Below are 27,327 nucleotides of genomic sequence, written 5' to 3'. Positions count from 1 at the left end.
TTACTGCCAGTTACTGCCCTGCAGCTGGGAGGGACATTCACATCCTAATGGAGGCAGCTGATTGATTAACATATTGATTGGATCTAGAGGATTGAGTTTTGGGACATTACATACAGGCTGATTGAATTCTAGTTGGTATGGCCGTTGCACCTAACCAGTTTAAAATGTTTCCAGTGTTAACAATATTCGCAAATAAAACAAATTTAAGCAGTTCTCATTAAAAGATGAGACGAAGGAATGGGATAGAATTATAAACTACATATTAAGAGAAAAGCGTTCAGAAATGATTTGCCATTCTTATTTCTCTTACTAGGAAGCAGAAGAAAGTAATGAATTATAAAGGCCAAATAGAATTCATCAGGAATTTATTAAAATCTCCTAGTTATGATATATATGTGGATTGTGTCTAAATTAAAGTAATAAATGAGACAAAGGTTTGGAAAGTTGATAGGACAAAAATTAATTGACCAAGTAGTTTAGGAATTATTTTTTTGTCCTCTTTGAATACAACTGAAAACAAAGGATCATGTCAAACTGATCTTTTTCCTCTAAACTACCAGAGCCTGGCAAAGGGCAGGAATGCAGTGTTAACCTTGGACTTGTCCTAGGTTCACAGTAATAGCTTCCTGAATGGTAGGATCAATGAATAAATGTTTGCTTCTTGATTGGTTAGGTGAAATTGATTGACAGGTGTAGCAAAGGCTAATAAGACAGCTTTGTCTAAATTGATGATTGGCTAAATATAAGATTTGACCTCTATCACTCATTTTTTTATTTTAGGGAGCACAAGTGAGCAAGCATGAGCTGGGGAGAAGTGAGGTGCAGAGGGGGAGAGAGAGAATCTCAAGCAATGAGCATGGAGCCCCCAGGCTAGATCCTACGTCCCCTGGGATCATGACCTAAGCTTTTGAAACCAAGGGTTGGTCACTCAACTGACTGAGCCACCCAGGCTGCCTCACTCTGTCACTCAGTTTTTAACATAAAGCAGCTTATGCTATTCTCTTAGGCTTTGTTATAAGAGAAAGAATTAGAATACTTTAGAGATGATAATTTCTTAGTCTATAAAGTTCAGTAATTAAAAATTAAATATGAGGGGGGGCGCCTGGGTGGCTTAGTTGGTTAAGCGTCCGACTTTCGCTTAGGTCATGATCTCACGGTTCGTGGGTTCGAGCCCCGCGTCAGGGTCTGTGCTGACTGCCAGCTCAGAGCCTGGAGCCTGTTTTGGAGTCTGTGACTCCCTCTCTCTCTGGCCCTCCCCTGCTCACGCTGTCTCTCTCCTAGAAATAAATAAGACATTAAAAAAAAAAAAATTAAATATGAGGGGCACCTGGGTGGCTCAGTCAGTTAAGCGTCTGACTTCGACTCGGCTCATGATCTTTGGTTTGTGAGTTCAAGCCCCACATCATGCTCTGTGCTGACAGCTCAGAGCCTGGAGCCTGCTTCAGATTCTGTGTCTCCCTCTCTCTCTCTGCCCTTCCTCTGCTCATGCGCTCTCTCTCTCTCTCTTAAAAATAAACAAATATTTTAAAAAATTAAATATATATCGAGATTCTAAGATGGAAAATTATTCAGTCAAATAGAGATGGGCATATATTAGAGCACTCAAATTCAGTGTAGCAAATGCAGATGATTGTTTACTATGCAGTCTGACTTTTTGCAAGGACTTTGAAGAGCAAATTTTCTACTCTCAAGGTATCTAATGTTTATAGCAGGAGAGGACGTGAGCATATATAAATACAATACAAGGCAGGATGTTATCATATGCCCATTAGAGTTTTAAAGTGCTTTGGGAACAGGATGATGATGAGACAGACTTTCAATTATTAAGGGGCTGATTTTCTGATGTTTACAGTTTAATTACCTGCTTTTTGATCACCACAGTTTTAGAACCTACATAAGACAGGGTGGCTGGAAAGAAATAGGAGAATTCTTTTTTCCTATTATGTCTAAAAGTAAGGCTAGCTGGTAGAACTTAAGGCAGGAAATAGAAACTAAGATTTTGTTTTATATTTTTATAATTACTCATATCTTCACTGTAGGAATAAGTTCCTCTACTTCTGTGTTTTTAGAAACCGTTTCATCTTAATTATGAAATATTTCAAACCTAGAAATATGATCTATATATAGTGGACATCCATGTACTCCTCACTGAAGTTAATCTAGTATTAACTTTTTGCTGTATTTGCTTCAGATTTCTCATTCCCTCTTTAGGAAATTAAGATTGAAGATTCATTTCTTTACCTACATTATCCAGAATTATTACATTATATGTTATACTATATTATTCTGAAGTGGGTATCACTCTTTTTGTTTGAAAATCTATAAGAGATGTATGTACATATTATACATATTATTTTGCAGTTTGAAGTTTTTCATTCAACATAGTATTTGGGGGACTTGTTGATACACTTCGTATTTCATTAATTTGGTTTAATTACTGCATAGTATTCCATTTTATAAATAAGGCACATTGATGTACAATAGGTTTTATGTAACAATTTGCTGTTATGTAGTGTGTAGTGGTCAATCTAGCAGGTGTCTCTTAGGTGAATCTGAGAACTTACATGGTGTTCATACAGAGAAATGGAATTGCCAAGTCATATGCTCTGTACATTTTTAATGTTTCTGGGTCTGTCCAAGTGGCTCTCAAAAGTAATTGTACAACTTGCATTTTCCTGGATAGGTGCCCAACATTTTTTTCAAAATTTTCTTCTGTTTTTCTTCTCTGTGAGTTGTCTTGTATGCATTGTCTCTTTGTGTCTTCTTTTTTCTTATACATTCTGTAGTTTTCTGTACTTTTGAATAGTAGTCTTTGTAGTTTATATATTTTTTGCAGGTTCTTTTCCAGGGTCTAGCTTGTCTTTTAACAGTGTTTTTTAGGGTCTTTTGTGAACAGATTTAAATATTTTGATGTAGCAAAATTTCTTAATCATCATATTTTATGTATCCAACTTAAACATTCTTTCCCACAGCACCTGGGTGGCTCAGTCGGTTAAGTGTCCATCTTTGGCTCAGGTCATGATCGCATGGTTTGTGAGTTTGAGCCCCGTGCTGGGCTCTGCGCTGCCAGCTCAGAGCCTGGAGTCTGCTTCAAGATCTGTGTCTCCCCGCTCCCTGCCCCTCCCCTGCTCCTACTTTCTCTGTCTCTCAATAATAAATACAAAGTTACAAAAATTAATAAAAAAAGAAGTCTTTCCCTAATCTGATGTAATTGAAAAAACCCTCTGTATTTAATTCTAAAAGTTATTTGGTTCATATTTAAGTGTTTAATCCATCTGGAATTTATTTTTGTGTAATAAGTTAGGTACAGGCATAAGATGAAATAATTTAAATCTTTCAAATCCTTCAAAACCTGTATATATTACATTCTTCTGTTTTTAGTTTTCAGTTAGCTTCAAGAAATATTAGAACATTTCAAAAGTACCTGTACTTTTTATGCAGTGTGTACAGTTTTGTATTTGATGCATATTTATTTAAATATGTATCTTCTCCTAAATTACTTTATGAAGTAGTCTTGCTTTCAAAGCTTTCAAAGTGAAAAGGATCCTTATGGAAAATGATGTCATGTCATACCTAGTACTGGTGTGAAAGATGCAGCAGTATTAGAAGAATGTTAGTGAAATTATTTTCTCATGTGGAAAATATGTATTCAGTATCTGCTAACGTCTGAAACCGCATCTGTGTATCAAAGGATGAGACTACCCTTTGCTATCTGAAACAAAAAGTGCTAAATTTATTGCTTAATGAGAGGGAGAGCCATGCTAGTCAGGCGCAGATTTTTCTCAGCAAAACAAGAAACTGAACTCACATAGAGTGTTTCTGGGGAAGGATTGAATTCAGAGGTTGAGGAACTTTCTGAGATGGTGTTGGGATAGATAACAGCGACAGAATCTGGCTTCTCTGAGATTTTTGCTGTTTCATTGGCGTACAGAGGCACTGTTATCGGAGTGCGTCCATTCCTCATTGGCTGATGTTTGAGACTGTTGGTTACTGATTGGTTGCCTTACAGACAACCAATGAGTTCAACAAGGCAAGTTGTCAATGATTTGTTGGTTAAAGAGGCTTCAAACCAGTTCCCTGGTTCTAAGGCTATATAGAACTAAATATTGATTAAGCATATTTAATGCTCGTTCTTGTGGCTGCCTATTACCATGGTTACAGAACAGTCTGTCTTAGAAGTGAGCGTGCCTTCTTTTATTCTTGCATGTATGATTTGTTTTTAGAGTTTGCTGCTTCAGAAATTGGGTTATATAGCTTCTGCAGAGAAACTTGTATTCAGATTTGGGGGTGGAAAAAAGCAGTGTATCTTGTTCCGTAATAAATATGCCTTTCTATATATACAGCTTTGGCATTGCTTGAGATAGGGAAAAGAATTATACAGAAGTTCATTTTATGTTGTACAATCTTCTGCAGTAGCTGATGTGACCTCTTGGATGCTGATTTTTCTGATTGAGAAAGAATAATGTCTTTAATTGAGCAACACACTATCTTCACTACTTTTTTAGCAAAGAGACGTTGAGTAGTTTATGAATCTTGTTTCCTCATTTGTAAATTGGGTTTGTGAGACCTGAGATAAGTTAATAGATACAAGACCATTAGAACAATGTAACTCCTTGGGCAAAGTGTTCTTTTCAGACCAGTGTTAACCTTTCTTGCTTAATAAATGTTGAATACATAAAATTTCTTATTTGAACTAGACTTCTTTTTTTATATAGCTCATATCCAGTTAAATGAAGGTTAAAATATCCGATTAACACCTTTGCCTAACAGAATAAAGACAAATGAAGTCTTTTTCCTCATTGGTAACTCAGAAATGTGAATCATTTATCAAAATTCACTTAATATTTTTAGTAATTATTAATTATTCTATTGCACTATACTTATATAATTGGCTAAACATCAATGCCTATCACCTTAATCGACAAGTCTCAGCTACTCAATAATTGTTGAATCAAAAAATATTTTTTCTGTTCTCTTAATCACTGAAGCTCAAAAGTTTCCTATTATTGTAAGTTGACCTCAGCTGTAATATTGTATCAGTTGCCAGATAATGTTTTTGCTTCTGATCCTTCTTAACACTGCCTCTACACTAATTTTGACTTTCTTTACTTGATCCTAAGCTATCTCAATAACTACCTCTAGTTTCTCACGATCCAAGTCCATTTTACAGATTGCTCCCAGGGAGATGGTGCATGCCTCTCCTGAAAGATCTTTTCATATGCTGCTCAACCTTTCATTACATAGACAATGGAATGAGATTCAGTCATCTCCCATTGTTCCCAGATTCCATTTTTCTCGCTTGCTACAATGGACTGTTATTCCCTTAACATTGCATTTATTTCCTTTCTCCCCCCCCCAACTTTGGTGCCCTTTCTCATGCTGTTCCTTCTTCCTTACATGTACATACTCTGTGCTTTAAAATTTCTCTCTTCCCTCAAGTTCAGCCTCAATTCCTACCTGAAAACATCCCTCATTTAGAATTCATGTTTCCCTTTTCTGTACACCCATAATACTTTGTGCATATTATTTTTCTACACCTTTCCCACTGGAGTTTCAACTACTTCAGACTAGAAACTGTGTAATATCAAACATAATAACATACATAAAACTGGCACAGTTTCTGCACAAAGAAACTGTTGAATAAATAGAAGTTGTGGTATATGCTCCCTCTGGACCTGGCACTTTATCTGATGCTTGGTCAGGCTTCAGTGAATGTTAATTTAAGTGAGTGTAATTGACATCTAAAGTTCTGAAAATATTGTGATGTTACCTATAGAACTTTCATACAATATGCATATCTACTTTGTCTTTTAAGATCTTTCAATTTCATGTTACTTTTTCACCCCCAAAATAATGAATGATTCATTTTGCTTAGAATTTTCAGGTCTGGAAGTATCCTGGCTATCTACTAATACTAGGCTGCATCTTGTACATGTTGTAGAATTCATGCTGTGCTAATGCTTAAGGCACTTGATGTTTTCTGTGTAGCGCATGAATTTCTATTTACTGGTCAGTATTCCTCTCAGATGTCTAATTACCGGGAAAAGGCTACATTTTACCGAGGTGTCAGAGAAGCATTGGAGAAAATGCTGGGACTCGTTCTGTCTAAATCTAACCACTCTCCTCCCAGCAGGGTGGGTCTCATCTGCTTTAACAAAATGCTGACAGTAGATTTCAAACCCTTTCTAAAAGACACATTGAAGCATGTGTCTGGCAGGTTCTAAATAAATTCCATTTTCTCTTTATTGATTTAAACATACTTTGCGTGTAGAAAGAAGAAAGACACTGTAAAAGGGAAAATGGATGTTTTATTAAGTCCTTTCCATTTGATTTTACTGTGAGTAAAGTCCATGAATCCACCAATGCAATCCCAAAACAACCAAAGAGGATATGATGGACTCCTGTTGTTCTTAGGCTGTAGTTCGTATATTTAATTCTCTTCATAAGAGGCTCTCTCACCCTATCAAGACGTATGAAGGAAAAACAAGACAAAGCAACTAGCAATGTTGGGAATGAAAGGTAAACTTAAAGGAAAATAGAATGATTTTGAAACTTTACTGAATATTGGTTTTCACCTTAACTCCTTAGGGTAAGGGAGCAGTCATGTTGATATATCGACTATAGTAAAATAAAATATGAATACTCTCCATTTATAGTGTAAATTGATAATCACTTTCTGGAAAGCATTTTAGTAATATAAATCAAGAAGCTTTAGACAGTTTATACCTTTGACCTCTTATTTCTCCTGCCAAGGAAATAATTGAAAATTCAGATGAACATTTATTTACATGGATTTTTAATTAAAATGTTATTTGCAAATGTGAAAAATAGAAATGACTAAACGTACACTAATAGGAGAAAGTTAAGTGAATAATAACCTATGGAATGTTCTTCAATAGTGAAGCATGGTAACTTTGAAAAATATTTAATAACATGGATATATGTTCACAATACAATCTTAACTGAAAAACACAGCTTATAACATTCTTTACTGGTTTATTTTCTTTGTCCTTTCCTGTCTGTAATGCAAGCTCACTGTAGTAAGTCACGTCACATGTTGTAATAAGTGAAATGGTATCCTGTTACCCCATGGCCCAATTGATGTAGTCAATATTATTGTGGTGAGTTTCCTTCATACCTTACTTCATACTTTTATAACCATATGCACAGTTACACACATATACCCAATATAATCCTAATTTTGTAAATATTTTTTGCACTATGCTTTTCAAAGTACTGGATGGAATCCAAGTTATTTCTGAGAAATTGAATTCGGAAATTTTTTAATGTGTTTTCTATACACAACATTAAAAAAGAAGAAAAGTAATGGAAAATATTGACTGGTGCCAAACCCTTTTAAATATGAGGACACGGAGGTGGCTCAGTCAGTTAAGCATCTGACTCTTGATACCAGCTCTGGTCTTGATCTCCGGGTCATGGGTTCAAGCCCCATGTTGTAGTCCACGACGCACATGGAACCTACTTTAAAAAAATAAATGAGGACCCAGGGATAAGGGATTAGAAAGTGGCAGCTCTCAGTGATTAAAAAAAAAAAACAGCACACCTAAACAACTAACAATAAACAGCGAACAACAACTGTCTGTGGATGCAGCCAGTGAGGTTAGTTTTTTTTTTTCCACATTTGTATCCTCTATCTCAGATTCTCTGGGGTGCTCATGCCTTTAGGGGTGTGCAACAGAGGAACCACCAGCAAGCCATGGAGTAAATGTGCATGCCCATTTCAATTCAAGAGAAGTAATTTAAATTCTTTTATATTAAAAGAGACAGAACAATTGAACTGAAGAGGATGGCTTTAGGTCATCTCCCTACCCCTTTGGGATATACTTATTCTTTATCCTAGGTCAGTGGTTTCAACCTTGGCTATGCATTAGAATCATCTGGGACCTTTTAAAACTGTGACTCCCTGGACCCCATCTGCAATGATTCTTACTTAATTGGACCAGAGTGGGGCCTGGGAATACAGCAAAGGTTCCCCCAGATGATTTTAATGTTTACCCAGCTTGAGAACCAGTGTCCTAGGTCAAGGGAGTTGAGTGTACTAGAAAAGGTAACAATAGTGACACATTATGCAAACTGAGAATCTTGAGGTTATGTACGATTTTCATTTAGTACTTCACTTATTTGTTCTTTCAAACAATTAGTCATGCATTCAGAAAAGAGTTAAGTAGACACATATGTGTTTACAATAACATATGTGTTTTCAAAGAATGGTTGTTTCCCAGAATATTTATAGTAAGACAATAAAGTGAACAGGCACTTTGTAGAAAGATCTACATTCTGAATTTACATATGACTCACTTTGTACTTAATAACATTGTTCACCAGAATAGTGTAATCATACACTTCTCTGAACTCAAACACTTTACATACACTTTCTTGGTACCCTCACTTTCCAATGGACTCATATACATATTTGAAGGCAACCAATTTCTTTTTGTCTCTCACAGTGATCGATTAGACCTTACATATAGTAGGTACTTAATAAAATTGTATAGCAAATAAATACAAAGGCTTCTAAAGTTTCTTTGTTCACAGATCCTTTAGTGTCTCAGTAATTTTTTGTGTGTGTGACCTAATAAGTTAGTAGTCATTTGAAAAAAAACCATACTTGCTAATTACTTAATGGGATGTATTTGTTAAGACACGACACAACCTTGGAATGAGATTGAACACTGCCATCTTCATTTCCTGTTTGACCTTCATTTTCACGCAGTATTTGCTTTTTATTAGAGCAGTCGCTGAACACCCAATTTCACAAAATGGAATGTCATTGATTTGAATGTAATACATTGAATCATGGGCACTTTTCAGTTTCTGTGATGTCCAGTGGATGTGGTTATCATTGTGCCTGCATGGAAATTTACCCCTGTGCATATGTCTCCTCTGTTGGTTTTGAGCACAGTTTGGGAACTGTGGCCCCAAATCTCAGGCTTTTGAAGTTTTTTTGTTTGTTTTAGGTATCATGGAAGATTTGTTTACTATATATTTGTTGATTATGTCATTGGCTGAATTAGATATTCAGTTGCTAAGCCTATGCATATAATATTCTAAGAGAGGAGATTAATCACACTATTTCTTTATAGCATTAAGATCTGGAACCATTAAAAATAGGTGCTTAAAAGGCATTTAACTAGATTCAAGGCACTGTACTAATAAGTATTTTATAGTACCATATTCTTTGATTCTAAGTTATCTTTAAAATTTGAATTCATCTTATAAACCATGGTAAAGAAAACTTCCCTGCTTGCAGCATAGAGAAGACTGGGCTGTCCGGTTACATGGGGCTTAGAGAGGCCGGTCTTTGGACAGTACTGGACAGGTCTCCTGGCAGGAGGAGAAGACTGCTGGCCATCCCAGTTGGTACAGACAGTTGACCTACCTTAAAGCCCAGTCTAGAGAAAGGTATTAACAGGGACTTCAGCAATGAGTTCTCTCTTACTCCGGGTCTCCTGGCTCACAGTTGTGCAGCTCAAAATAAAAATCACACTCCACAGTTAGCTTGGAGATTTTCCATCCTTTCTAGAAACTTGGTGTAAAATATCTTGGGGGGGGAGGGGGATAATATTTTGGTGGCATTGTCAGTTTGGTATGCTAAATCCTTCTCAGGATTGTATATAAATAGCAATAACTTGATTTATTTTTGGCCTGCATGACAGTCTTTTCTAGACTTCATAAATTATACTAATTGGGACTACTTAAGAACACTGAGTCNATGAGTTCTCTCTTACTCCGGGTCTCCTGGCTCACAGTTGTGCAGCTCAAAATAATAATCACACTCCACAGTTACTTAGCTTGGAGATTTTCCATCCTTTCTAGAAACTTGGTGTAAAATATCTTGGGGGGGGAGGGGGATAATATTTTGGTGGCATTGTCAGTTTGGTATGCTAAATCCTTCTCAGGATTGTATATAAATAGCAATAACTTGATTTATTTTTGGCCTGCATGACAGTCTTTTCTAGACTTCATAAATTATACTAATTGGGACTACTTAAGAACACTGAGTCATTAAATTGCAAAGGAGTCTATAGTACTTTGTGTCCAATTCACGCAGTTTATACTTAGATCTTCCCATCAGGGTGTTGTACCCTAGCTAACACATCCGACCCGATTTCCATTGTTTCATCACTGTTCCCTCTCATGAATGTTTGTCCAAAGTTGTTCTTGTCTTTCCCATATACTTTCATCAATATATTTGAAACACCTAGGGGAAAATCTGAGCTACTCAAAGATTCCTAATGGCTATTGCCTGTAAGTAGCAATTTATTGAGAAACATGAGTCATTGTGAAATAGATTTAATAAAAACTTTATATTAAAAATATTCTTTAGTTATTTTCCCAAATGGGCTTTTACCCTTATAGCAGTCTTTTTTTTTTTTTTCATGCTTAAATTACTTCATTCCATTTTTACTTACAATTTCAATTTTGGTTTCTTGGTAATATACTAGAGTATTATCCTACAAATTACTTAAAGTTGAGTAATAATTGGTGGAAACTAATCTTCATATAATTGCTTTTCTAAAGAAAAGCAACAATGGTTGCTCTAACAAAAAAACTTGTGTTTTGAAGTTCTTTCTAAATCAGATATGAATGTATCTGTCGAAAGAAGTTAATGGGGTACCTGGTGGCTCAGTCGGTTAAACGTCTTGACTTCAGCTCAGGTATCATGGTTGGTGAGTTTGAGCCCTACATTGGGCTCTGTGCTGATAGCTAGCTCAGAGCCTGGAGCCTGCTTCGGATTCTGTGTGTGTCTCTCTCTCTCTAATCCTCCCCTGCTCAGGCTCGCTCTCTCTCTCTCTCTCTCTCTCTCAGAAATAAAAAAAAAAGTTACTGAAGGAAGAAGTGGTAATGAATCAAAGACTGTGCACTTAGCTTGAAGTACATAAGTTACAAATAGTCTGTGTACAGAAATGGTTGCTTACATATCTCCTTGTCCTGCCCTCTACTTCAAGGCATATCAACCTCAGTTCACACATTTGCATCCTCCCTTGCAATTAAGTAGTTCTGAGCCAGTGGTCTTACCTAATGGTATTAGAAGAAAGAATTTATTCACCAACTCACTCACTCATTCAGAAGTAAGGATTGTTATTTGAGGATACAGGAGTAAATAAAATGAAGAAGTCCATGATGTCATATAGCTAATGTTCTAAATTTATTTTTGAGAGAGAGACAGAGTGTGAGTGGGGGGAGGGGCAGAGAGAGGAAAACACAGAATCTAAATCAGGCTCTAGGCTCTGAGCTGTTCAGCACAGGCCCAGCGTGGGGCTTGAACTCACAAACTGCGAGATCATGACCTGAGCCAAAGTCTGATGCTTAACCAACTGAGCCACCCGGGGGCTGCTCACAGAGCTAACTTTCTAGTAGGGGAAACAGAAAATGAACATAATGAGTAAGTTATATAGTATGTGAAGAAAGTATCATGGAAAAATAGGGTGCAAGGAGAGTGTTAACACAGCAGAGTTGGTTGCTCAGTCCTTGCATGTGTCCAGCGGGGCCTGCGACCATGATAGGTCCTTGGCTAGACCCTGGGAATGTGGTCCTTACAATGTTCTTTATGTTACTGATGAATTCTCTTGCATATGCCTGGAGCAGCGGGGCATGCGCTTTTAGCTTGTCAAGCAAGCCCTTTCCTCCACCTCGGTCTGCATTAGGTGCCCAGGACTTCGGTGGCAGCTGGGGCCAATGCTCTTTCAAACAAGTGAAAAACTGATCCTTAATCTTTCCTCTCTGGGTTCTGGGTTCTTCTGGAGAACCACGTTTAGTGACTCCATGTAAGGCATACTTTATTTAAAAAATTTTTTTAAAATATTTATTTTGAGAGAGTGTGTGAAAGAGAGACGGCATGCATGAATGGGGGAGAGGCAGAGAGAGAGGGAGGGAGAGAATCCCAAGCAGGCTACACCCTCAGCCCAATGAGAGGCTCGATCTCATGGCTGTGAGATTATGACCTGAGCTGATCTCCAGAATCAGAGGCTTCACTGACTGAGCCACTCAGGCGCCCCTGTGTAGCGTCTATGTAAGTGAATCTGTGAGTGAGGGAGGGAGAAACTGTAAGTGATTATGAGGCAGGATGAAAAATTGGGAGAAGATAAAAGTCAGGATGAGAAATGCCTGTGGAGTGAGTTGGACAGTATGTTTTAGAGCTGGAGTCAGATTGATTTATTTGCATTGAGGAAAAAGTCCTCGGCATGGGTAAGAAGGAACAGCGTCCAAGTGCTAACGGCCCAGCCATCTCATTTGTTCCCTATTGAGTCGTCTGCAGTGTGCTTATTTTTTTTAATGTTTTTAAATTTATTTCTAGGAGAGAGAGAGAGACAGCGAGCAGGGGAGGGTCAGAGAGAGAGGGAGACACAGACTCTGAAACTGGCTCCAGGCTCTGAGCTGGCAGTCAGCACCGAGCCCGACACGGGGCTCGAACCCACGAACCGCGAGCTCATGACCTAAGCGAAAGTCGGACGCTTAACCAACTAAGCCACCCAGGCGCCCCTGCAATGTGCTTATTCTTACATTATAAGGATTCTTTTTCTGTCATCCATATCATTAGTTTTGGTGAATCATACTCATTGAAGCCCTTCGTTGGAATGGAGAGGACGTGTATTTCATTTGCTTCATAGCATGTTTCACCTTTGGAGAATATGTTCTTATTCTAACTCTTTGATTTCTTTTTAGATTTGATGTTTTCTCTATAATTAATTTACTGCAAATAAATTTGTTTCTGCTTCAAACAGGAACAGATTTTTTTGGTTGTTTTTCTTTTTGTTGTTTTTTTATTGTTTTGTTTTATTTTGTTTTGTTAAACTCTAGAGCCAATAAGAATTTTGGATCCAATCTGGTACCCCAGCAATGAAAAGGAGGCTTTTCTGTCTCAGTGAGTTTTGTTTTTTTAGTTCAGCACCCTTTTCCTTTAAAAGAAGGCTGTGTGTCCACGTTTGAAATGCCGGAAAGATTAAACTGTTGCAGCCCTTTCCACTCTGCCTTACAGAATGCGGAATCATACGCTCCTTTGTCTTTACAAGCTTCTTTATTGTCCTTGCTCTTCTGCTAAACTTTCCACCCTCCTTCCAATTCAAATAGGGAAATTGTGCTGGTGCCCTGGGCGAAAGAATTGTCATACTAAGTTGGTATTGTTCTGGAACAGAAGTAAAAAACTTAAATTTAATCTTTGCTGTAATACAGTTGCATTGTATTTATTTAGCAAGATTTGCTACTTCCAGATTATTCTCTAGTCCTAATTTCCAAGTTAAATATTCTTATGAAAAAGAAGGAAAAGTATTAGGTTCCAAAAGGAAAAGGAATCGTAGTATTTATTTGTTGCTGTGATCATTGCAATAATACATTTCTCACTGGGTAACTGTGAGATTAAACTCAAAATTTTGCCAAATACTGGCGTTAGAAAGCTGGCTATAATTTCAGGTGGCCTCTGTGGAAATCCTACAGTTACCAGTCTTTCCCCGGTGTTTGGCCACTTTTGATCTCTCTTCCCCCCTCTACCTCTCTTGCTTCATTTCTCCTCTTTCTCCTACTCTCCTCCTGTGCTTCCCACGCTTCTTCCTGACTTTTGTTCCATTCAGAATACATATTCTAAACCCTTACTAAACTCTGGCCAAACAAGGCCGAGTTTGAAATGTATGGGCTGTGGACAGACTCTCTACTCTCACAGAGAAGACAAATAAACAGAAAGCAAAGCAAAGACCAGTGTATATCATGTGCCATTAGATTAGCAGGTACAGAAGAAAAGTTCCCATCTGACTGAAAGAAGAGTAAATTTATTTGGAGAGGGGGTGTTTGAGCTAAACTTTGAAGAATGGAGTAGGATTTGGCAGGTGGAGATGAAAAAAAGGGAGGATTTTCAGCTAAAAGAAAGAAATGAATAATATGGCAGGAAAGTAGGTTGGTCTTGGATAGTGACCCTTGACCCATTTATGTGACACTAGAGCAGAGGTCCACAAACTTTTTCTGTAAAGTGCCAGATAGATCTTTGCAGGCCATATGGTCCATGGTGCAACTATCAACTCAGCTGCTTCAGTGAGAGAAGACATAGGCAATACATAGATGAATACTGTGGCAGTATTCCAATAAAACTTTATTTATAGTAGTAAGTGGTGGGTCAGAGTTGGCCTGTAGGGCATCACTTGTCAGTCCCTAATTGGATAAGGCTAGCAAGGAAAGTGATGGCCAGATCTTAGAGTTTGAATGCCAGGCTAAAAGACAGGAATTAATGATTTAACTAAAGAGAATATAAATTATTGTTATGTCTCTACTAAAGGTTTTAAATACACAGACATTTAAATTTGGGACCAGGTGTTTTCTGTTTACATCTTAAGATATTTATATAGTTAGCCCTAAATTAAAATGTCTGTGACTGGATATCTTGTATGAAAATGGTGAAGTACAAATAAAGCCTGATTTGGGTCATAGCCAGAAGTTTGTCATCTTTTGAGTTCTCCCCACAAAGTCTCAACTCTAATGGACCAAAAGGTCAGATTATGGAAAACAGGAAAGAATAAGTGGGCAAGCCCTTTAGATATCTGAACTCAAAATATCAACATTCTCCCTGTTCAAAAAATGATAGTGTAAACTGATTCTAAAGTAAATATTAAACCCACAGTTTTCAGTACTTTTAAAAACTGCTTTATCAAGGTATGATTGACATGTAAAAAGTCATATATATTTAATGTATATATTTCATGAGTTTGGAGTCATACTCATTAAACCATCATCACCAACAAGGCCATAGATGTATTCATCGCCTTGCAAAATTTCCTTTCATCCCTATTATTATTAACAGGTTTTATTTGTGGTAAGCACTTAAATATTTACTCTTTTAGTGATTTTTAAAATATATAGTAGTATTAGTAATAAGCACTATGCTGTATAGATCTTCAGAACTTATCTTAACTGAAATAGTACACTTTGACCATCACTACCCCCTCCACTCACCCAATGGCAATCACCATTCTATTCTCTGCTTCTATGAATTTGATTATTCTGGATTCCACATATAAGTGAGATCATAACATTTGTCTTTAGGTGTCTGGTTTATTTCGCTGAGCATAGTGCCTTCCAGGTCCATCCGTATTATTGCAAATGGCAGGATTTCCTTCTTTCTTTAATGTTGAGTAATGGTCTACTGTATGTATAGACCATATTTTCTTTATCATTATCCACTGATGTGCATTTAGGTTGTTTCCATATCTTGGCTATTGTGAATAATGCAGTGAACCTGGGAATGAAGGTATCTCTTTGAGATGGATACTTATTATACAGATTGTCATATACATAGATTCTAAATTAAGCCTCAAGGCAAGACTGTGTCTTCTTAATGTTTTTGTCCTTAATACCTAGCTACTGCAGATCTGGCCCAAAGTGAGCAGTCAATAAACAGTTGATGAATTAATGTCGGTGAATATTTCTAATTGTTCCCAGCCAACTATTTTATTCCACTATATTTTTGTACTCTTCATTTTCAGTCTAGTTCTCATTTGAATGCTTAAACCTCAGTAAAGTTTTAAAATTTATTTTATTGTTAGAGTATCTTATACTTCAAATTTGATCTCTGATCTGCCTATAAAAGCTTTATAAACCTAGTGTGTTTTTAGCGTTACATTCATAGAGAAAAAAAATGTATGTTAAATGAAATTATTGCAGATGCTAGAAATATAATGGAAAAGAAGTGGGCTAGTTTTTGTACTATATAAATCTGAAAATAAGGTGGCTTCTCCATGGGCACAATTGTAACTTACATGATGGTAACAACATAATAAGGTGATGTCAAGTTCTTTTGAAAAGAAGTGGGGTTATAATTTATCAGCCCCCCCACTTCATGAAGCTCTAATTGTCACTCAAACAAATAGCTTTACTTTTCTTAGACTGACTTACTCATCTGTATCCTACAGCAAAATTATAATATAGTCTTGGTTCTAATATGCTTTTTCAAGAGCACTTCTTTTTGTATAGAGTAGTCTTTTGAATTTTAGTGATTTTTCACTACTTAACAATGCTTTTAATTATGTGATAGCTAATTTTTTCCCCAGCGACCTCAGGACCATGCTCATTGATGTGTATTTTATTTTTACTTGTTTCTCTCAACATCTAGATTATATGTTTTCTAAGCGTTTAGTTGAAATCATTTGATATTGAGCCATTTTTAAACTACTGGTGACATATTGAAAAGAAGATTATGTGGGCAAGACATAATGATTATAATTAAGTGACAGAGAAAATAATAAGTTCATGGAAAGCTGAAACATGCAATGGAGAAGAGTGGAAAGATTATGGAGACAAAAGCACCTGTGGTTGAACATTATATATTTAATTGCACAGTCTGCCCCATCTAAATGCCAAAGTATTTTTCTTGGAGGATTAGTAAGTGGGGTTGTTATGGAGATTATATATATACATCCATAACTCATGGTTGCCAGCCCTCTTTCCTGATCAAACTGTTAACACCATGGAAATCAGAAGTGTCCTACTTAAGTCATGGGCAGGCAGTTCTTTATTCTTGTCTTTTTATTTGGAGGAAAAAAAAATTGTTATGCCCCTTTAATTGCAGTGAGCAGGCTTCCAGCTGAGATTTTTTATTTTTGTTTTTTTAAATGCTTTTCTGCTGTTGCTTATGCTGGGGTCAGACAAACCCAGCCCAGGGATCAGGTGAAAGGCTCAGAGGGCCAGCAAATCCAGCACGCTGTTCTCTGCACTGGTTGGAAGGAAACAAGTAGGCTACTGAATATGGTAAAAACCCAAAGGCTTTTCAAGGAGACATGTGGGGAGTAGAATGCATGGAACTTGGAGTCAGATGACCCTGTCTGTGAATCCTGTCTATACTATACCCTTTTTAATTATGTAATTGTAGCCTTAGTTTCCTTGCCTTAAAATGGGGGGAAAGTCTTGCAGGTTTGTGTTAGGATAAAATCGGATAATATGGATAAAGTTTCTAGCACTGAGCTTGTGGTTGTGTGTGTGTGTGTGTGTGTGTGTGTGTATGCATGTCATAAATAGCATGACTTTTTTCCAATTTGAGCTAGAGAGGACCCTGCTGGTCAGCACTACATTATGTTCTGATCTAACAGATGACCTAAGGTGCAGAAATGTGGGATCTCTTCATAGGAGCACTGTGATTTTGATAGACAAGATTTGACCTTTGCAAATCATTTTTTTCCTGAATTTGATATTCATTTTCTCATCAAATTTATTCTTTAACCTAATTATCATATGAGGAAAAATAAAACCATCCATTCTGGATTAGAAAATGTTTTAGAAAACATTTATGAATCAAACCCGGCTTCAGAGTGTCAGGAGGCTTTCATGTGTCTTATTTTGGCAACTGTACTTTTTACAGGATGAGACAGATGGAAGACGCGGAGGTCTTTTTTTTTTTTTTTTTTAATTTTTTTTTTTTTTTCTAGGAGAGAGAGAGAAAGAAAGAGCGTGAACAGGGGGGGGTCAGAGAGAGAAGGAGACACAGACTCCGAAACAGGCTCCAGGCTCTGAGCTGGCAGTCAGCACAGAGCCCGACGCGGGGCTCGAACCCACGAACCGCGAGATCATGACCCAAGCGAAAGTCGGGCACTTAACCAACTAAGCCACCCAGGCGCCCCGGTCTTTTTTGTTTTAATGAAGTTAGCTTAAGATCTTACTATACACTGAAATTTGTCTATAAGTCAAAGGCTCTGAGAATTTCTGAAATTAATCTTTGGATCAAAGGAATTTATCCGAATTCCCAGTCCTGAATATGCTGTTGAAGGAGCCATTGTAGGTACATTTGATTTGAATAAGACCTGTTATTAAGTTGTATTAGAGAATTTTAATTCCCTTTTAGTTATGTGCAGTTTCCCTCTTAAATGCTTTACCCTGTTTTTGGTACAGAACATTATCCTTCCTTCCTGTACATTCTCTTAAAAAGATAGAGTAGCCCATTAAATAACACATGCTGTGTTTACAGTTGCATCCTGTATCATTTAAGGTGCTTGCTTTGGAAGCGAGCAACAGAATCTGACTCTAGCTACAACGACTAGAGGGCCTTTGGGGAGAGATTATGCTACAGCTCACAGATCAGCAGGAGGGGCTGGCTGTACAGCCCACCTCTGGAAGGACAGGGCAGAGAGACTTTGGAAGATTCAGTGTGTAGGCACTCCTAGACTTTCTAAGATGTTTCAGCTTCAGTAGCCATTAGCCTCTATGTATCTTCAGCCACATTTTGAGGTCCTGACAGAATCTTTCTGGCCCCTATTAGTTAGGTACTTTGTGCCAACAGCTCACTAAATTTTATCTAGGGGATTGGAGCTGGGTAGCTGGGGGGGAATTACTTTGAATGGGGCAACTACTTGTCCTCTACACATAAATAGGTTTTTATTCTAGGTGGACCTATTCAAGGACGTTTAATTTAGGAGGCCGTCACGTCTCATGTATTGCTTTTTAATTTTTACACAAGAGTTATATTTCCCATATGAGTTTAAGGCCATGGTTTAGTGTGTGTGTCTGTTGGGGAGCACCCTTTTTTTCTTTTTTTAAATGTTGATTTTTTTTTCAATGTTTATTTATTTTTGAGAGACAGAGAGTGAGTAGAGAAGAGGCAGACAGAGAGGGAGACAGAGAATCCGAAGCAGGCTCCAGGCTCTGAGCTGTCAACACAGAGACCAGCACAGGGCTCGAACCCGTGAACTGTGAGATCATGACCTGAGCTGAAGTTAGACACTTAACTGACTGAGCCACCCAGCCGCCCCTGATTTATTTTTGAAACCAAGAGAGTGCAAGCAGGAGAGAGGCAGAAAGAGAGGGAGACAGAATGCAAAGCAGGCTCCGTGCTGTCAGCACAGAGCCCGATGCAGGGCTTGAATTCATGAGTCATGAGATCATGACCTGGACCAAATCCAGGTCTGAGTGACTGAGCCTCCCAGGTGTCTCCCTTTTTTTCTTTTTAGCTGATGTTATATAAGCATTTTCCATAATTGCAGCAATATATTCCTTGAATTAATTTTCGTAGTGTGACCCCAAGAGTCCTTGTTACATGGTGTAAAGATGGCTTTGGAGTCATTCACAAGGACATGTGACAGCTGTCAAGACCTCTTAAAATGAGTGAGACTTGGAGTAGTCCCCATTACCTATCTGATTCCTCATGTTTTTCATTGGTAAAGTGGACTTGATATCACATATTTTACAAAAGTATATTGAGATTCTTATGATAATATACATGTGAGGCTTGGCATTAGAAACGTGTGTTTATCCCCAGTCCTTCTTCATATTTTGATTTTAAATGTTATAAACATTTAAAAAAAATTTTAGAGTAATGGGCTGAACTTATAAAATGATGGGAAGATAGTTAAATAATTTGAGAAACAGTAGATGCTAAAACTCAAGGGTTAGTTGACCTTCTAATACCTGATGCTCCTGAATTTATCTATTGAAAGCAATGATAGTAATGACTATTCACAAGTAATTTAACCTCCCACAAAGCTGCCTATTATTAAAAATGCTGAGAGGGCATAGGTGTGGATAAATATCAGTAACCTATATTTTGCTTTGTTATCTATTCTCCATATATATATTTGAATATATAGGAGACTGTTGTCCAGGAAATTAACAGCGTTTTAGACAGACTAATAAACCATTATTTTAAGGTATAGCTAATCCAGAATATAATCCTCCCTTCTCTTTCCATTTTCCCAATTCATTCTTCCCATGTTTGCACTCTAAACTGGGGTTAGAATTGCTTTTAAGAGTTAAATCAGGCAGGGTGCCTGGGTGGCTCAATTAAGCATCAGACTCTTGGTTTTGGCTCATGATCTCTAGGTTTGTGAGTTCGAGCCCTGCATCAGGCTCAACACTGCACTGTTGTGCAGAGCTTGCTTGGGAATCTCTCAATCTCTCTCTTTCTCTCTCTCCCCCCCTTTCTCCCTCCCTCTCTCTCCCTCCCTCTCTTTCCCTTTCTCTCTGCCTCCCCCTCCCCAGCTCATGCTCTCTCACACTTAAACAAACTTAAAAAAAAAAAAAAGAGTTAAATCAGGCAGTTGTAGTGCAGTGGCTTAAGAGCACAAACTTTGAGGAGAGATGGGCCCAAGCCTGTGTCCTGTTTCCTTCATCTACTGTAGGGTGGCCATGGCTAATTTACAAACCTCTCTAACCCACAGTTACCAATATATATGATGAAGAAAACAATAATGTCTCTGTAACTGGGATTTTGAAGAGTAAATGGAATGATGCACTTAAAAATGAACACAATGCCTGGCTCATTAACCCGCAACACATTTTAGTTCTTGTGGTTATAATTATTATTACATATATATTATTAACATATTATCATACATAAGAGGAAATATACTAGAAACCCTTTGTGTCTAAATAGAGAATAATGTTTGCATAACATTTAACTTGAATTTTAGATCTTGAAAGGATCGGCGCTATTTTCTAGCCTGCTAGATAGCATCTTTTCTAGGGCTTGGTGATTATTGCAGCAGTTCAATTTATATATAAAATGTCTTTGTTATGCCCCAAAAGCAATGTAAAATCTAGTTTATTTTTAACAAAGAGTATATAAGGTGTAAGAATAATTTGGTAGTAATCTTGCAGCTCATTCGGTGTTAACTAGGAGTTTTTATCTGACCTGCTATTCTTGCTAAAAACTATTTGGAGTGAAATAGGTTTTTGCAAATGTGTCCCTGAAACATCTGTCCTCATGAGGTATTTCTTTAAATTTTTTTAATGTTTTTTTAAAAAATTTATTTCTGAGAAAGAGAGACAGCATGAGCAGGGGAGGGTCAGAGAGGGAGACACAGAATCTGAAACAGGCTTCAGGCTCTGAGCTAGCTGTCAGCACAGAGCGCGATGCGGGGCTCGAAGCCAAGAACCATGAGATCATGACCTGAGCCGAAGTCGGATGCTCAACTGACTGAGCCACCCAGGTGCCCTGGTATTTCTTATAGATGATGCTGATGTCTGTGAAATGGTCTCCAATTGTGGAGAAATAATTATTATTATTAATAGTATTAAGTGACAGCCAACCTCTGTGCTGAACACATTATTTGCATTATTTCCAAAGTAGTTACTATTCTTCTAATTTTACAGATGAGCAAATGGACTTTGAGAGGTAACTTCCCCAAAGTCACACATCTTAGGTAATGGCAGAGATGGGCCTTGACTGACCCCAGAGCCCATTAATAGTGGAAGAGAAGGCATCTTTGGCAAAGGTGTTGTGATACAGCTTTCAAAGGAATTTCCATGGTGATACAAGTTCTTTTTTAATAAGACACTAACATTGGTATATCTGTGAACATATTGTCAAAGATGTGTAAAGCTAGAGGTTTAAGTTAGAAACCAGTGAATTCTTATTTTCCTCAATTTCCTCTTACTGTGCTTTCTTAAATATTTAACAGATAATACTTTTTGATATTTTAAAGATTTTATTTTGATATTTGGTAATTTGGAACTGAAACACATCATTTGCTTTCTAGACAACAGAACAAAAGAAAGGAGCTGGTCATGCACTAAGGCTTAGTGAGATTGCATTTTATTCTAGGAACTTTAACTATAATTTGAATTAGTTACTGGATAGCATTGGACTTAGTGAGGCCGAGTGAAAATGGGTTTTTCTCAAGAGAGGACCGTTGTCCTCCCCTTACTGCTTCCTTTTCCTCCTCCTTTTTATTGGCAGAAAAACACTGGAATAATAACACTGTGCCTTATTAATAATAAATTCAAATGTTCAGTTTTAGAAATAATGAATTTGTTGGAACGCTTCTCCACCTGTGTCAATGGATCCATAGGCATACGTATTTCCAGATTTTAACGGCAGCTTTGTTCTGTTATTCAGAGGTCTTGAATGACATTTTAAGGTATAGTGACATATGCATTCTAGGCTCTGACATGCTGTCATTTCCGGCTTTTTTCTCTTCCAGTGTCTGTATTTACGCTGAAAGTACAGGTTAATGACATCATCAGCCGTCAGTACCTGAGTCAAGCAGTTGTAGAAGTGTTTGTAAACTACACGAAAACAAATTCCACGGTAACAAAGAACAATGGAGCAGTGTTGATAAAAGTACCCTATAAACTAGGGCTCAGCTTAACCATTATTGCGTACAAGGATGGCTACGTGTTGACACCTCTGCCTTGGAAGACTGGGAAAATGCCAAGTAAGCACTTACAACAGTGTAAAAGCCTTTACTTCGTGTACATGACCTCCCCCCCCCGCTTTGGAAATCTCTTGTTCTGATAAAGTGAAAATGAGACAACCTATGTGAAGTCAATAGAGAGAGGTTAGAAAGGAGTGCCAGTTTGAGGAAGACATGAAGGTCTTTTTTTCTTTTCCTTCCTACAGAGGCTTGAGAGTCCTGAGCAAGAGCTCTCCTCTGGGTGCAGGGCTTGTCTGCAGGTGGCGGCGAGAGGCTTGGCACGCCCAGAGGGTTAGCGAGGAGCAGGGCAGGCCAGATGGTACAAGGGCGTTCTTGAAAGTAGAGACAAAACGTTTAGATGTATGTGCTGAACCGTAAGGCAGTTAGTCAGATTCTTGAGTACAATAACTGTAAGTTGTTTGGACGCTGAATTTACTTAACAGTGTATGATGTTTAGGTCAACAGCAGGGCTAGAACGGGTTCAGGGAGCCTTGTCACAAAGCTGTGGCTGTGCTCCTGGTGGACAGGAACAGTCTGATGCAAGGGAGGGAATGAAAGGGAAGACGTAAGAATAAGAGGCATCCTGAGGAAAGAATCGGTAACTACTGTGCAGATCGTCATATACACCTTAAACTTACACTTTTATATCAGTTACAGCTCATTAAATCTGAGGAAAAAAATAAGAATGGATAGGACTTAGTGTGACTAATTGGATACTGGGAATTACAGGCGGTAGAAGATACTAGAATGCAAGTCTGATTGATTGGAAGGATGATACACTAGGTAATTGATCTTTTTCTTTTTTGTGTGATGGTTTTTAGAATTTAGATACTTTATTTGGTTTTGTATTAGAAACATTTGAATTTTTGAATTCTTATTCAAGTTTAGAATGAGAAAGAAAATGAAAAATAAGATTCATGTGAATGAGATCATGACTCGGAAATCTGAATAGTGATATAAAAGTCTAAGGTGAATTCTTGGTCTTATATACTTTATTTTTTTTGATAAGAGAGATCAAGCACATTCATTAAATTAGAGTTAGAAAAATAATGAAAGAAACAAAGATGGGAAAAAGAAAATAGAGGTGAAAGTAGATGGACATTAATTAGAAAATGAAAGAAACAAAGATGGGAAAAAGGAAATAGAGGTGAAAGTAGATGGACGTTAATTAGAAAATATAAAGAAGAGGTAATTGACAAAATGGATGTATAATGTCTTTTGAAGAACTAGCATCTGGCTAATCTAAACAGGGAAGTAAAAGACAAGAAAAAGAAAAAATATATAAAACGTTTAAAATATTAAAAAATGTTCTGTATCAAAGCAGTAATCTTAAAAAATCTAATAATTTTGTGATAATGTAAATGACTATATTGGTTTTAGATGAGGTAGACCAATAACCATGGATAAAATGTTCTGAATAAAAACAGCATGATTCAAAGGCGACTTAAAATTTTTCTTAATGTTTATTTTTGAGAGATACTGTGAGCGGGGGAGGATCAGAGAGAGAGGGAGACACAGAATCTGAAACAGGCTCCAGGCTCTGAGCTGTCAGCATGGGGCCTGATGCGGGGCCCAAACCCACGAACTGTGAGACTGTGACCTGAGCCAAAGTTGGATGCCCAGCTGGCTGAAGTCACCCAGGTGCCCCTGTAAAGGCTATATAAAAGTTACTCCAAATCATTTTATAAAACCAGCGAGGCCTTGATTCTGAGACCTAACAAAGGTAATACAAAATTAAATGTCCTTATATGTGCTCTCTCTCTCTCATATACACGTATACTGCTTTATAGACCAATCTTACTTATAACTTTAAATATAAAAATCCTAATACAAAGGAGTTTCACTATTATTTAAATGAAGCATTCTTTTAAGACCAAGTAGGAGTTTTCTTCTTTGCAGGATTATGAGGATGTGAAATGTGTCACTCTTAATTTTAAATGTCATATTAGTGGAACACATTACAAGTATCAGATAACATCAGCAATGATCTGAAATGCATTTTATAAGTTGGCCATCCATGCCTAACTAAGAATGAGCTCTTTAAAAACAAGGACTGCAAAGATATCCTTGACATGGTAAATATCTCATAAAATATTAGAGGTGATCCTACTAAAATAAGAAACTGAACACAGATGTCCATATTATTTTACATTACAGTTTCTTACCAGAGCAAAAATATATCAAGAGACCAAGGATGGCAATAGCTATTAGAAAGAATCAAAGACATTACTATTTCCAGTTATCATATCCCTGGAAAATTACAAAGCATGAATCTTAAAACTCTCAAAATTAATGGAATTAATGGAATTTGTCAGAATTACTAAGTATAGAATTAGCATTGGTACAAGTCAATACATATTCTTATATACCAGAAGTAGTGACCAGTTATGAAAAATAATGAAAAGAAACCCCTCTCAGAACACCAAGGACAAACACAATATTCAGGAAACCTACAAAAAGTGTGAAATAACCATATATTGGGGAAAATAAAACTACCAAATGTTACTGATTGACCTTAAAAAAAAAAAACGCTAAAACCCTGGATAAATGGAATGCATTGTATTTCTTTAGAAAGCCTGAATATTGTAAAGATTTCACTTCTTCCTAATTTATAGATTTAATGCATTAAAAAAACTTGGCAAAATAATTCTTGGAGAATAAAATGCTGGAAATCATTTTAAAGGAAGATTAGAGGCGATTTGCCATTTCATATAACTAAAATAATACGTAGCTACACAGTGAAAACTCCAATACTGTGGTACGAATTAGATACTAAGTAGCATGTATAAGAATGTAATCTATGATAAGGTACCAGTATAAATCTTTGAGAAGAGGCTGAATATTCAAAAAAGTAGCATTAAGATATATTGGATTCATAGTCCATATATATTGCTCATAGAGCTCAAATGTGGAAAATCAAATTATGGTAAATACAAGCAAATAAAACTGATTTTTTATTAGGAAGACCTGTTTAAACCTAAGAACAATGAAAGATATTGTAAACGGTAGATTGCACTATTTTTAACAAAGATATTATACAGCATGTGACTATAATAATACTGTATTCTATATTTGAAAGTTGCTAAGAGAGTAGATCTTAAAAGTTGTTATCACAGGGGGAAAAAAGTATGTATGGTGGTGGATGTTAACTAGACTTACTGTGGTAATCATTTTGCAGTATATATAAATATTGAAGCAGTATGTTGTACACCTGCAGCTAATAAGTCATACATCAGTCATATGTCTAAAAAAAGTAGGAGAAATATGAGACAATAAAGAGTAATAGCCTTAACATGTAAATAATTCGTACAACTTAGTAAGAAAACTCCCAGGTCCTGACTAAATAAGGTAAATGAGCAAAATCCTTACCTGGCAATTTTCGAAACCAGAAAACAAAGGATTACTAGATGTGACAAACTTTTATTTTCATAACAGTTCCAGATTCGTTGTACCAAAGACACACATTTCTTAGATTTTTCACCTTAGAAAAGTTTTTAAAAAGTGAACATACTCAGTACTGACAGAACGAGGTATGGTGATCATTCCTGAACGTGGTTGGTGGGTGTACAAGTCATCAAAATTATCTGGATAACAATTTTGAAATATGTGTGTCAAAAGTCTTCAAAATCTTCATCACCTTTGACCCAGTATTCCACTGCTAAGAGTCTGTCCTAAAAACAGATATATAAATAACTAAAATGGACATATTCGTACAAAAGAATGTTGATTCGAATGTTATTTTTTGCAATGGTAAAAATGAAAACAGTCTAAATATGTGATATTAGTATAGTGGTTAAGTAAGTCTTGATATTTCAAGAAAGGACATATGGGACCTTGGAAAGGTTAGGAAGAGTTTCTAGTGAGGGACGGAAATGCTTATATTATCTTAAATGAAAAAAGCAGGGTAAAAATATTCTGCATATAATATTGCACTCCCAATTTAAACAAAGGTCACAGGAAAAGCCAGGAAGAGTATACTGAAATATTAATAGTGGTTGCCTTTGTCATGGGATTGGGAGGACCATCACATGTTCTTTTTCTGTATTTCTCAACCTTTCCAGAGTGGATAGTCATCCCTTTTATAAAGAGAAATATTTTTTTTTGTAAGTGAAGGGAAATCCACATGTAAGTTTTAGTGACGTTGGAAAGATTCTCCTCAGGTTTAATAACCTTCAGCTGTCAGGGCTGCCCCCCTTTTAACAAAGTATCCAAATATCGGAATGTGCCCTCCTTATAATCAATCATCTCCAGGTCCAAGCTACTACCGTGACACTTTCTAATCTCATAAAGCCACTAATTAGTCTAGCTATTAATGTATTCTGAATTGAAATTATACTTTTGCTCGGTATTTCTTTTCCTGTTGTAGGAAAAATGTGTATTACATTATACACCGATTCATATATTTTTGTGTTTTACCCTCTTTTCAGGATTTCCTTTACAGCTCTTGGAAATATCTTAAAACCTATTTCCATGCAAATGTGTTTTGATCCTGTCCTAAGTGATTTAGGATTTCGTTATTTCTATTAATGTTAAGTGCTTATAGTGAATAGAGGAGAGCTATCAAATGATAACTCATTTTTAGTAAGTTTATTTGATCTGTTCTTGGTTAAAAAAATGGTCCCCCCACCCCCCACCCTGCTTCTGATAGTGAAATTTCATTATCTTTCAGGCCATCTGCACTTACCGATCCCACCCACCCGTTATTTAAGGTATCTAATCTTGTAGGCAGATTTGGACTCATCCTGCATTACTACCAATGCCTGTGGATAATTTGTTCCATTATGCATTAAACTGTTTCCTCTTCTGCCAACTAAGAGTCTGGCAAGCCATACTGTGTGATGAAAAGCGTTGCATCCTTATACAGGAACTTAGGAAAAAATCAGTGGATGTAGTCTCTATCTTAGAGAACTTGAATTGTGGAACCTAAGTTTTTCTTTTATCATAAGGAAATAACAAGTAACAATTATATAGAGAAAACAGGATTATTCAAGCATTTAATTTGACTATACAGGTCTAGATTAGTTAGAGAACATCACTGATAATTTTGGTACAAACTATGGGAAATAGAAGGGATTAGTGAAATAAAATAGTGATGTTGGACCTTTTTTCCCCTCGCTTTACTGTGACCCTCTTTCTCTCCACTCCATATTTTACATTTATTTTTGTTTCCACTGTCTCCCCCCCCCCCCCCCCTTTTTTGGCCCTG

General features: G+C 36.9%; 1 protein-coding gene across 1 annotated transcript in view; it reads left to right on the top strand.

The window, feature by feature from the left end:
- Window positions 1-27,327, top strand: part of FAM171B (family with sequence similarity 171 member B) — a 70,990-nt gene that overhangs the window by 23,113 nt on the left and 20,550 nt on the right. Inside the window, exon 4 of the mRNA XM_077780264.1 lies at window positions 21,909-22,142. Coding sequence (XP_077636390.1) covers window positions 21,909-22,142 — 234 coding nt within the window. The remainder of the gene's footprint in view (window positions 1-21,908; window positions 22,143-27,327) is intronic.

This window comes from Crocuta crocuta, unplaced genomic scaffold (assembly GCF_008692635.1).
Source record: "Crocuta crocuta isolate KB4526 unplaced genomic scaffold, BGI_CrCroc_1.0 scaffold38, whole genome shotgun sequence".
NCBI classification, from domain to species: domain Eukaryota; kingdom Metazoa; phylum Chordata; class Mammalia; order Carnivora; family Hyaenidae; genus Crocuta; species Crocuta crocuta.
This window is presented reverse-complemented; position numbering and strand designations above follow the sequence as displayed.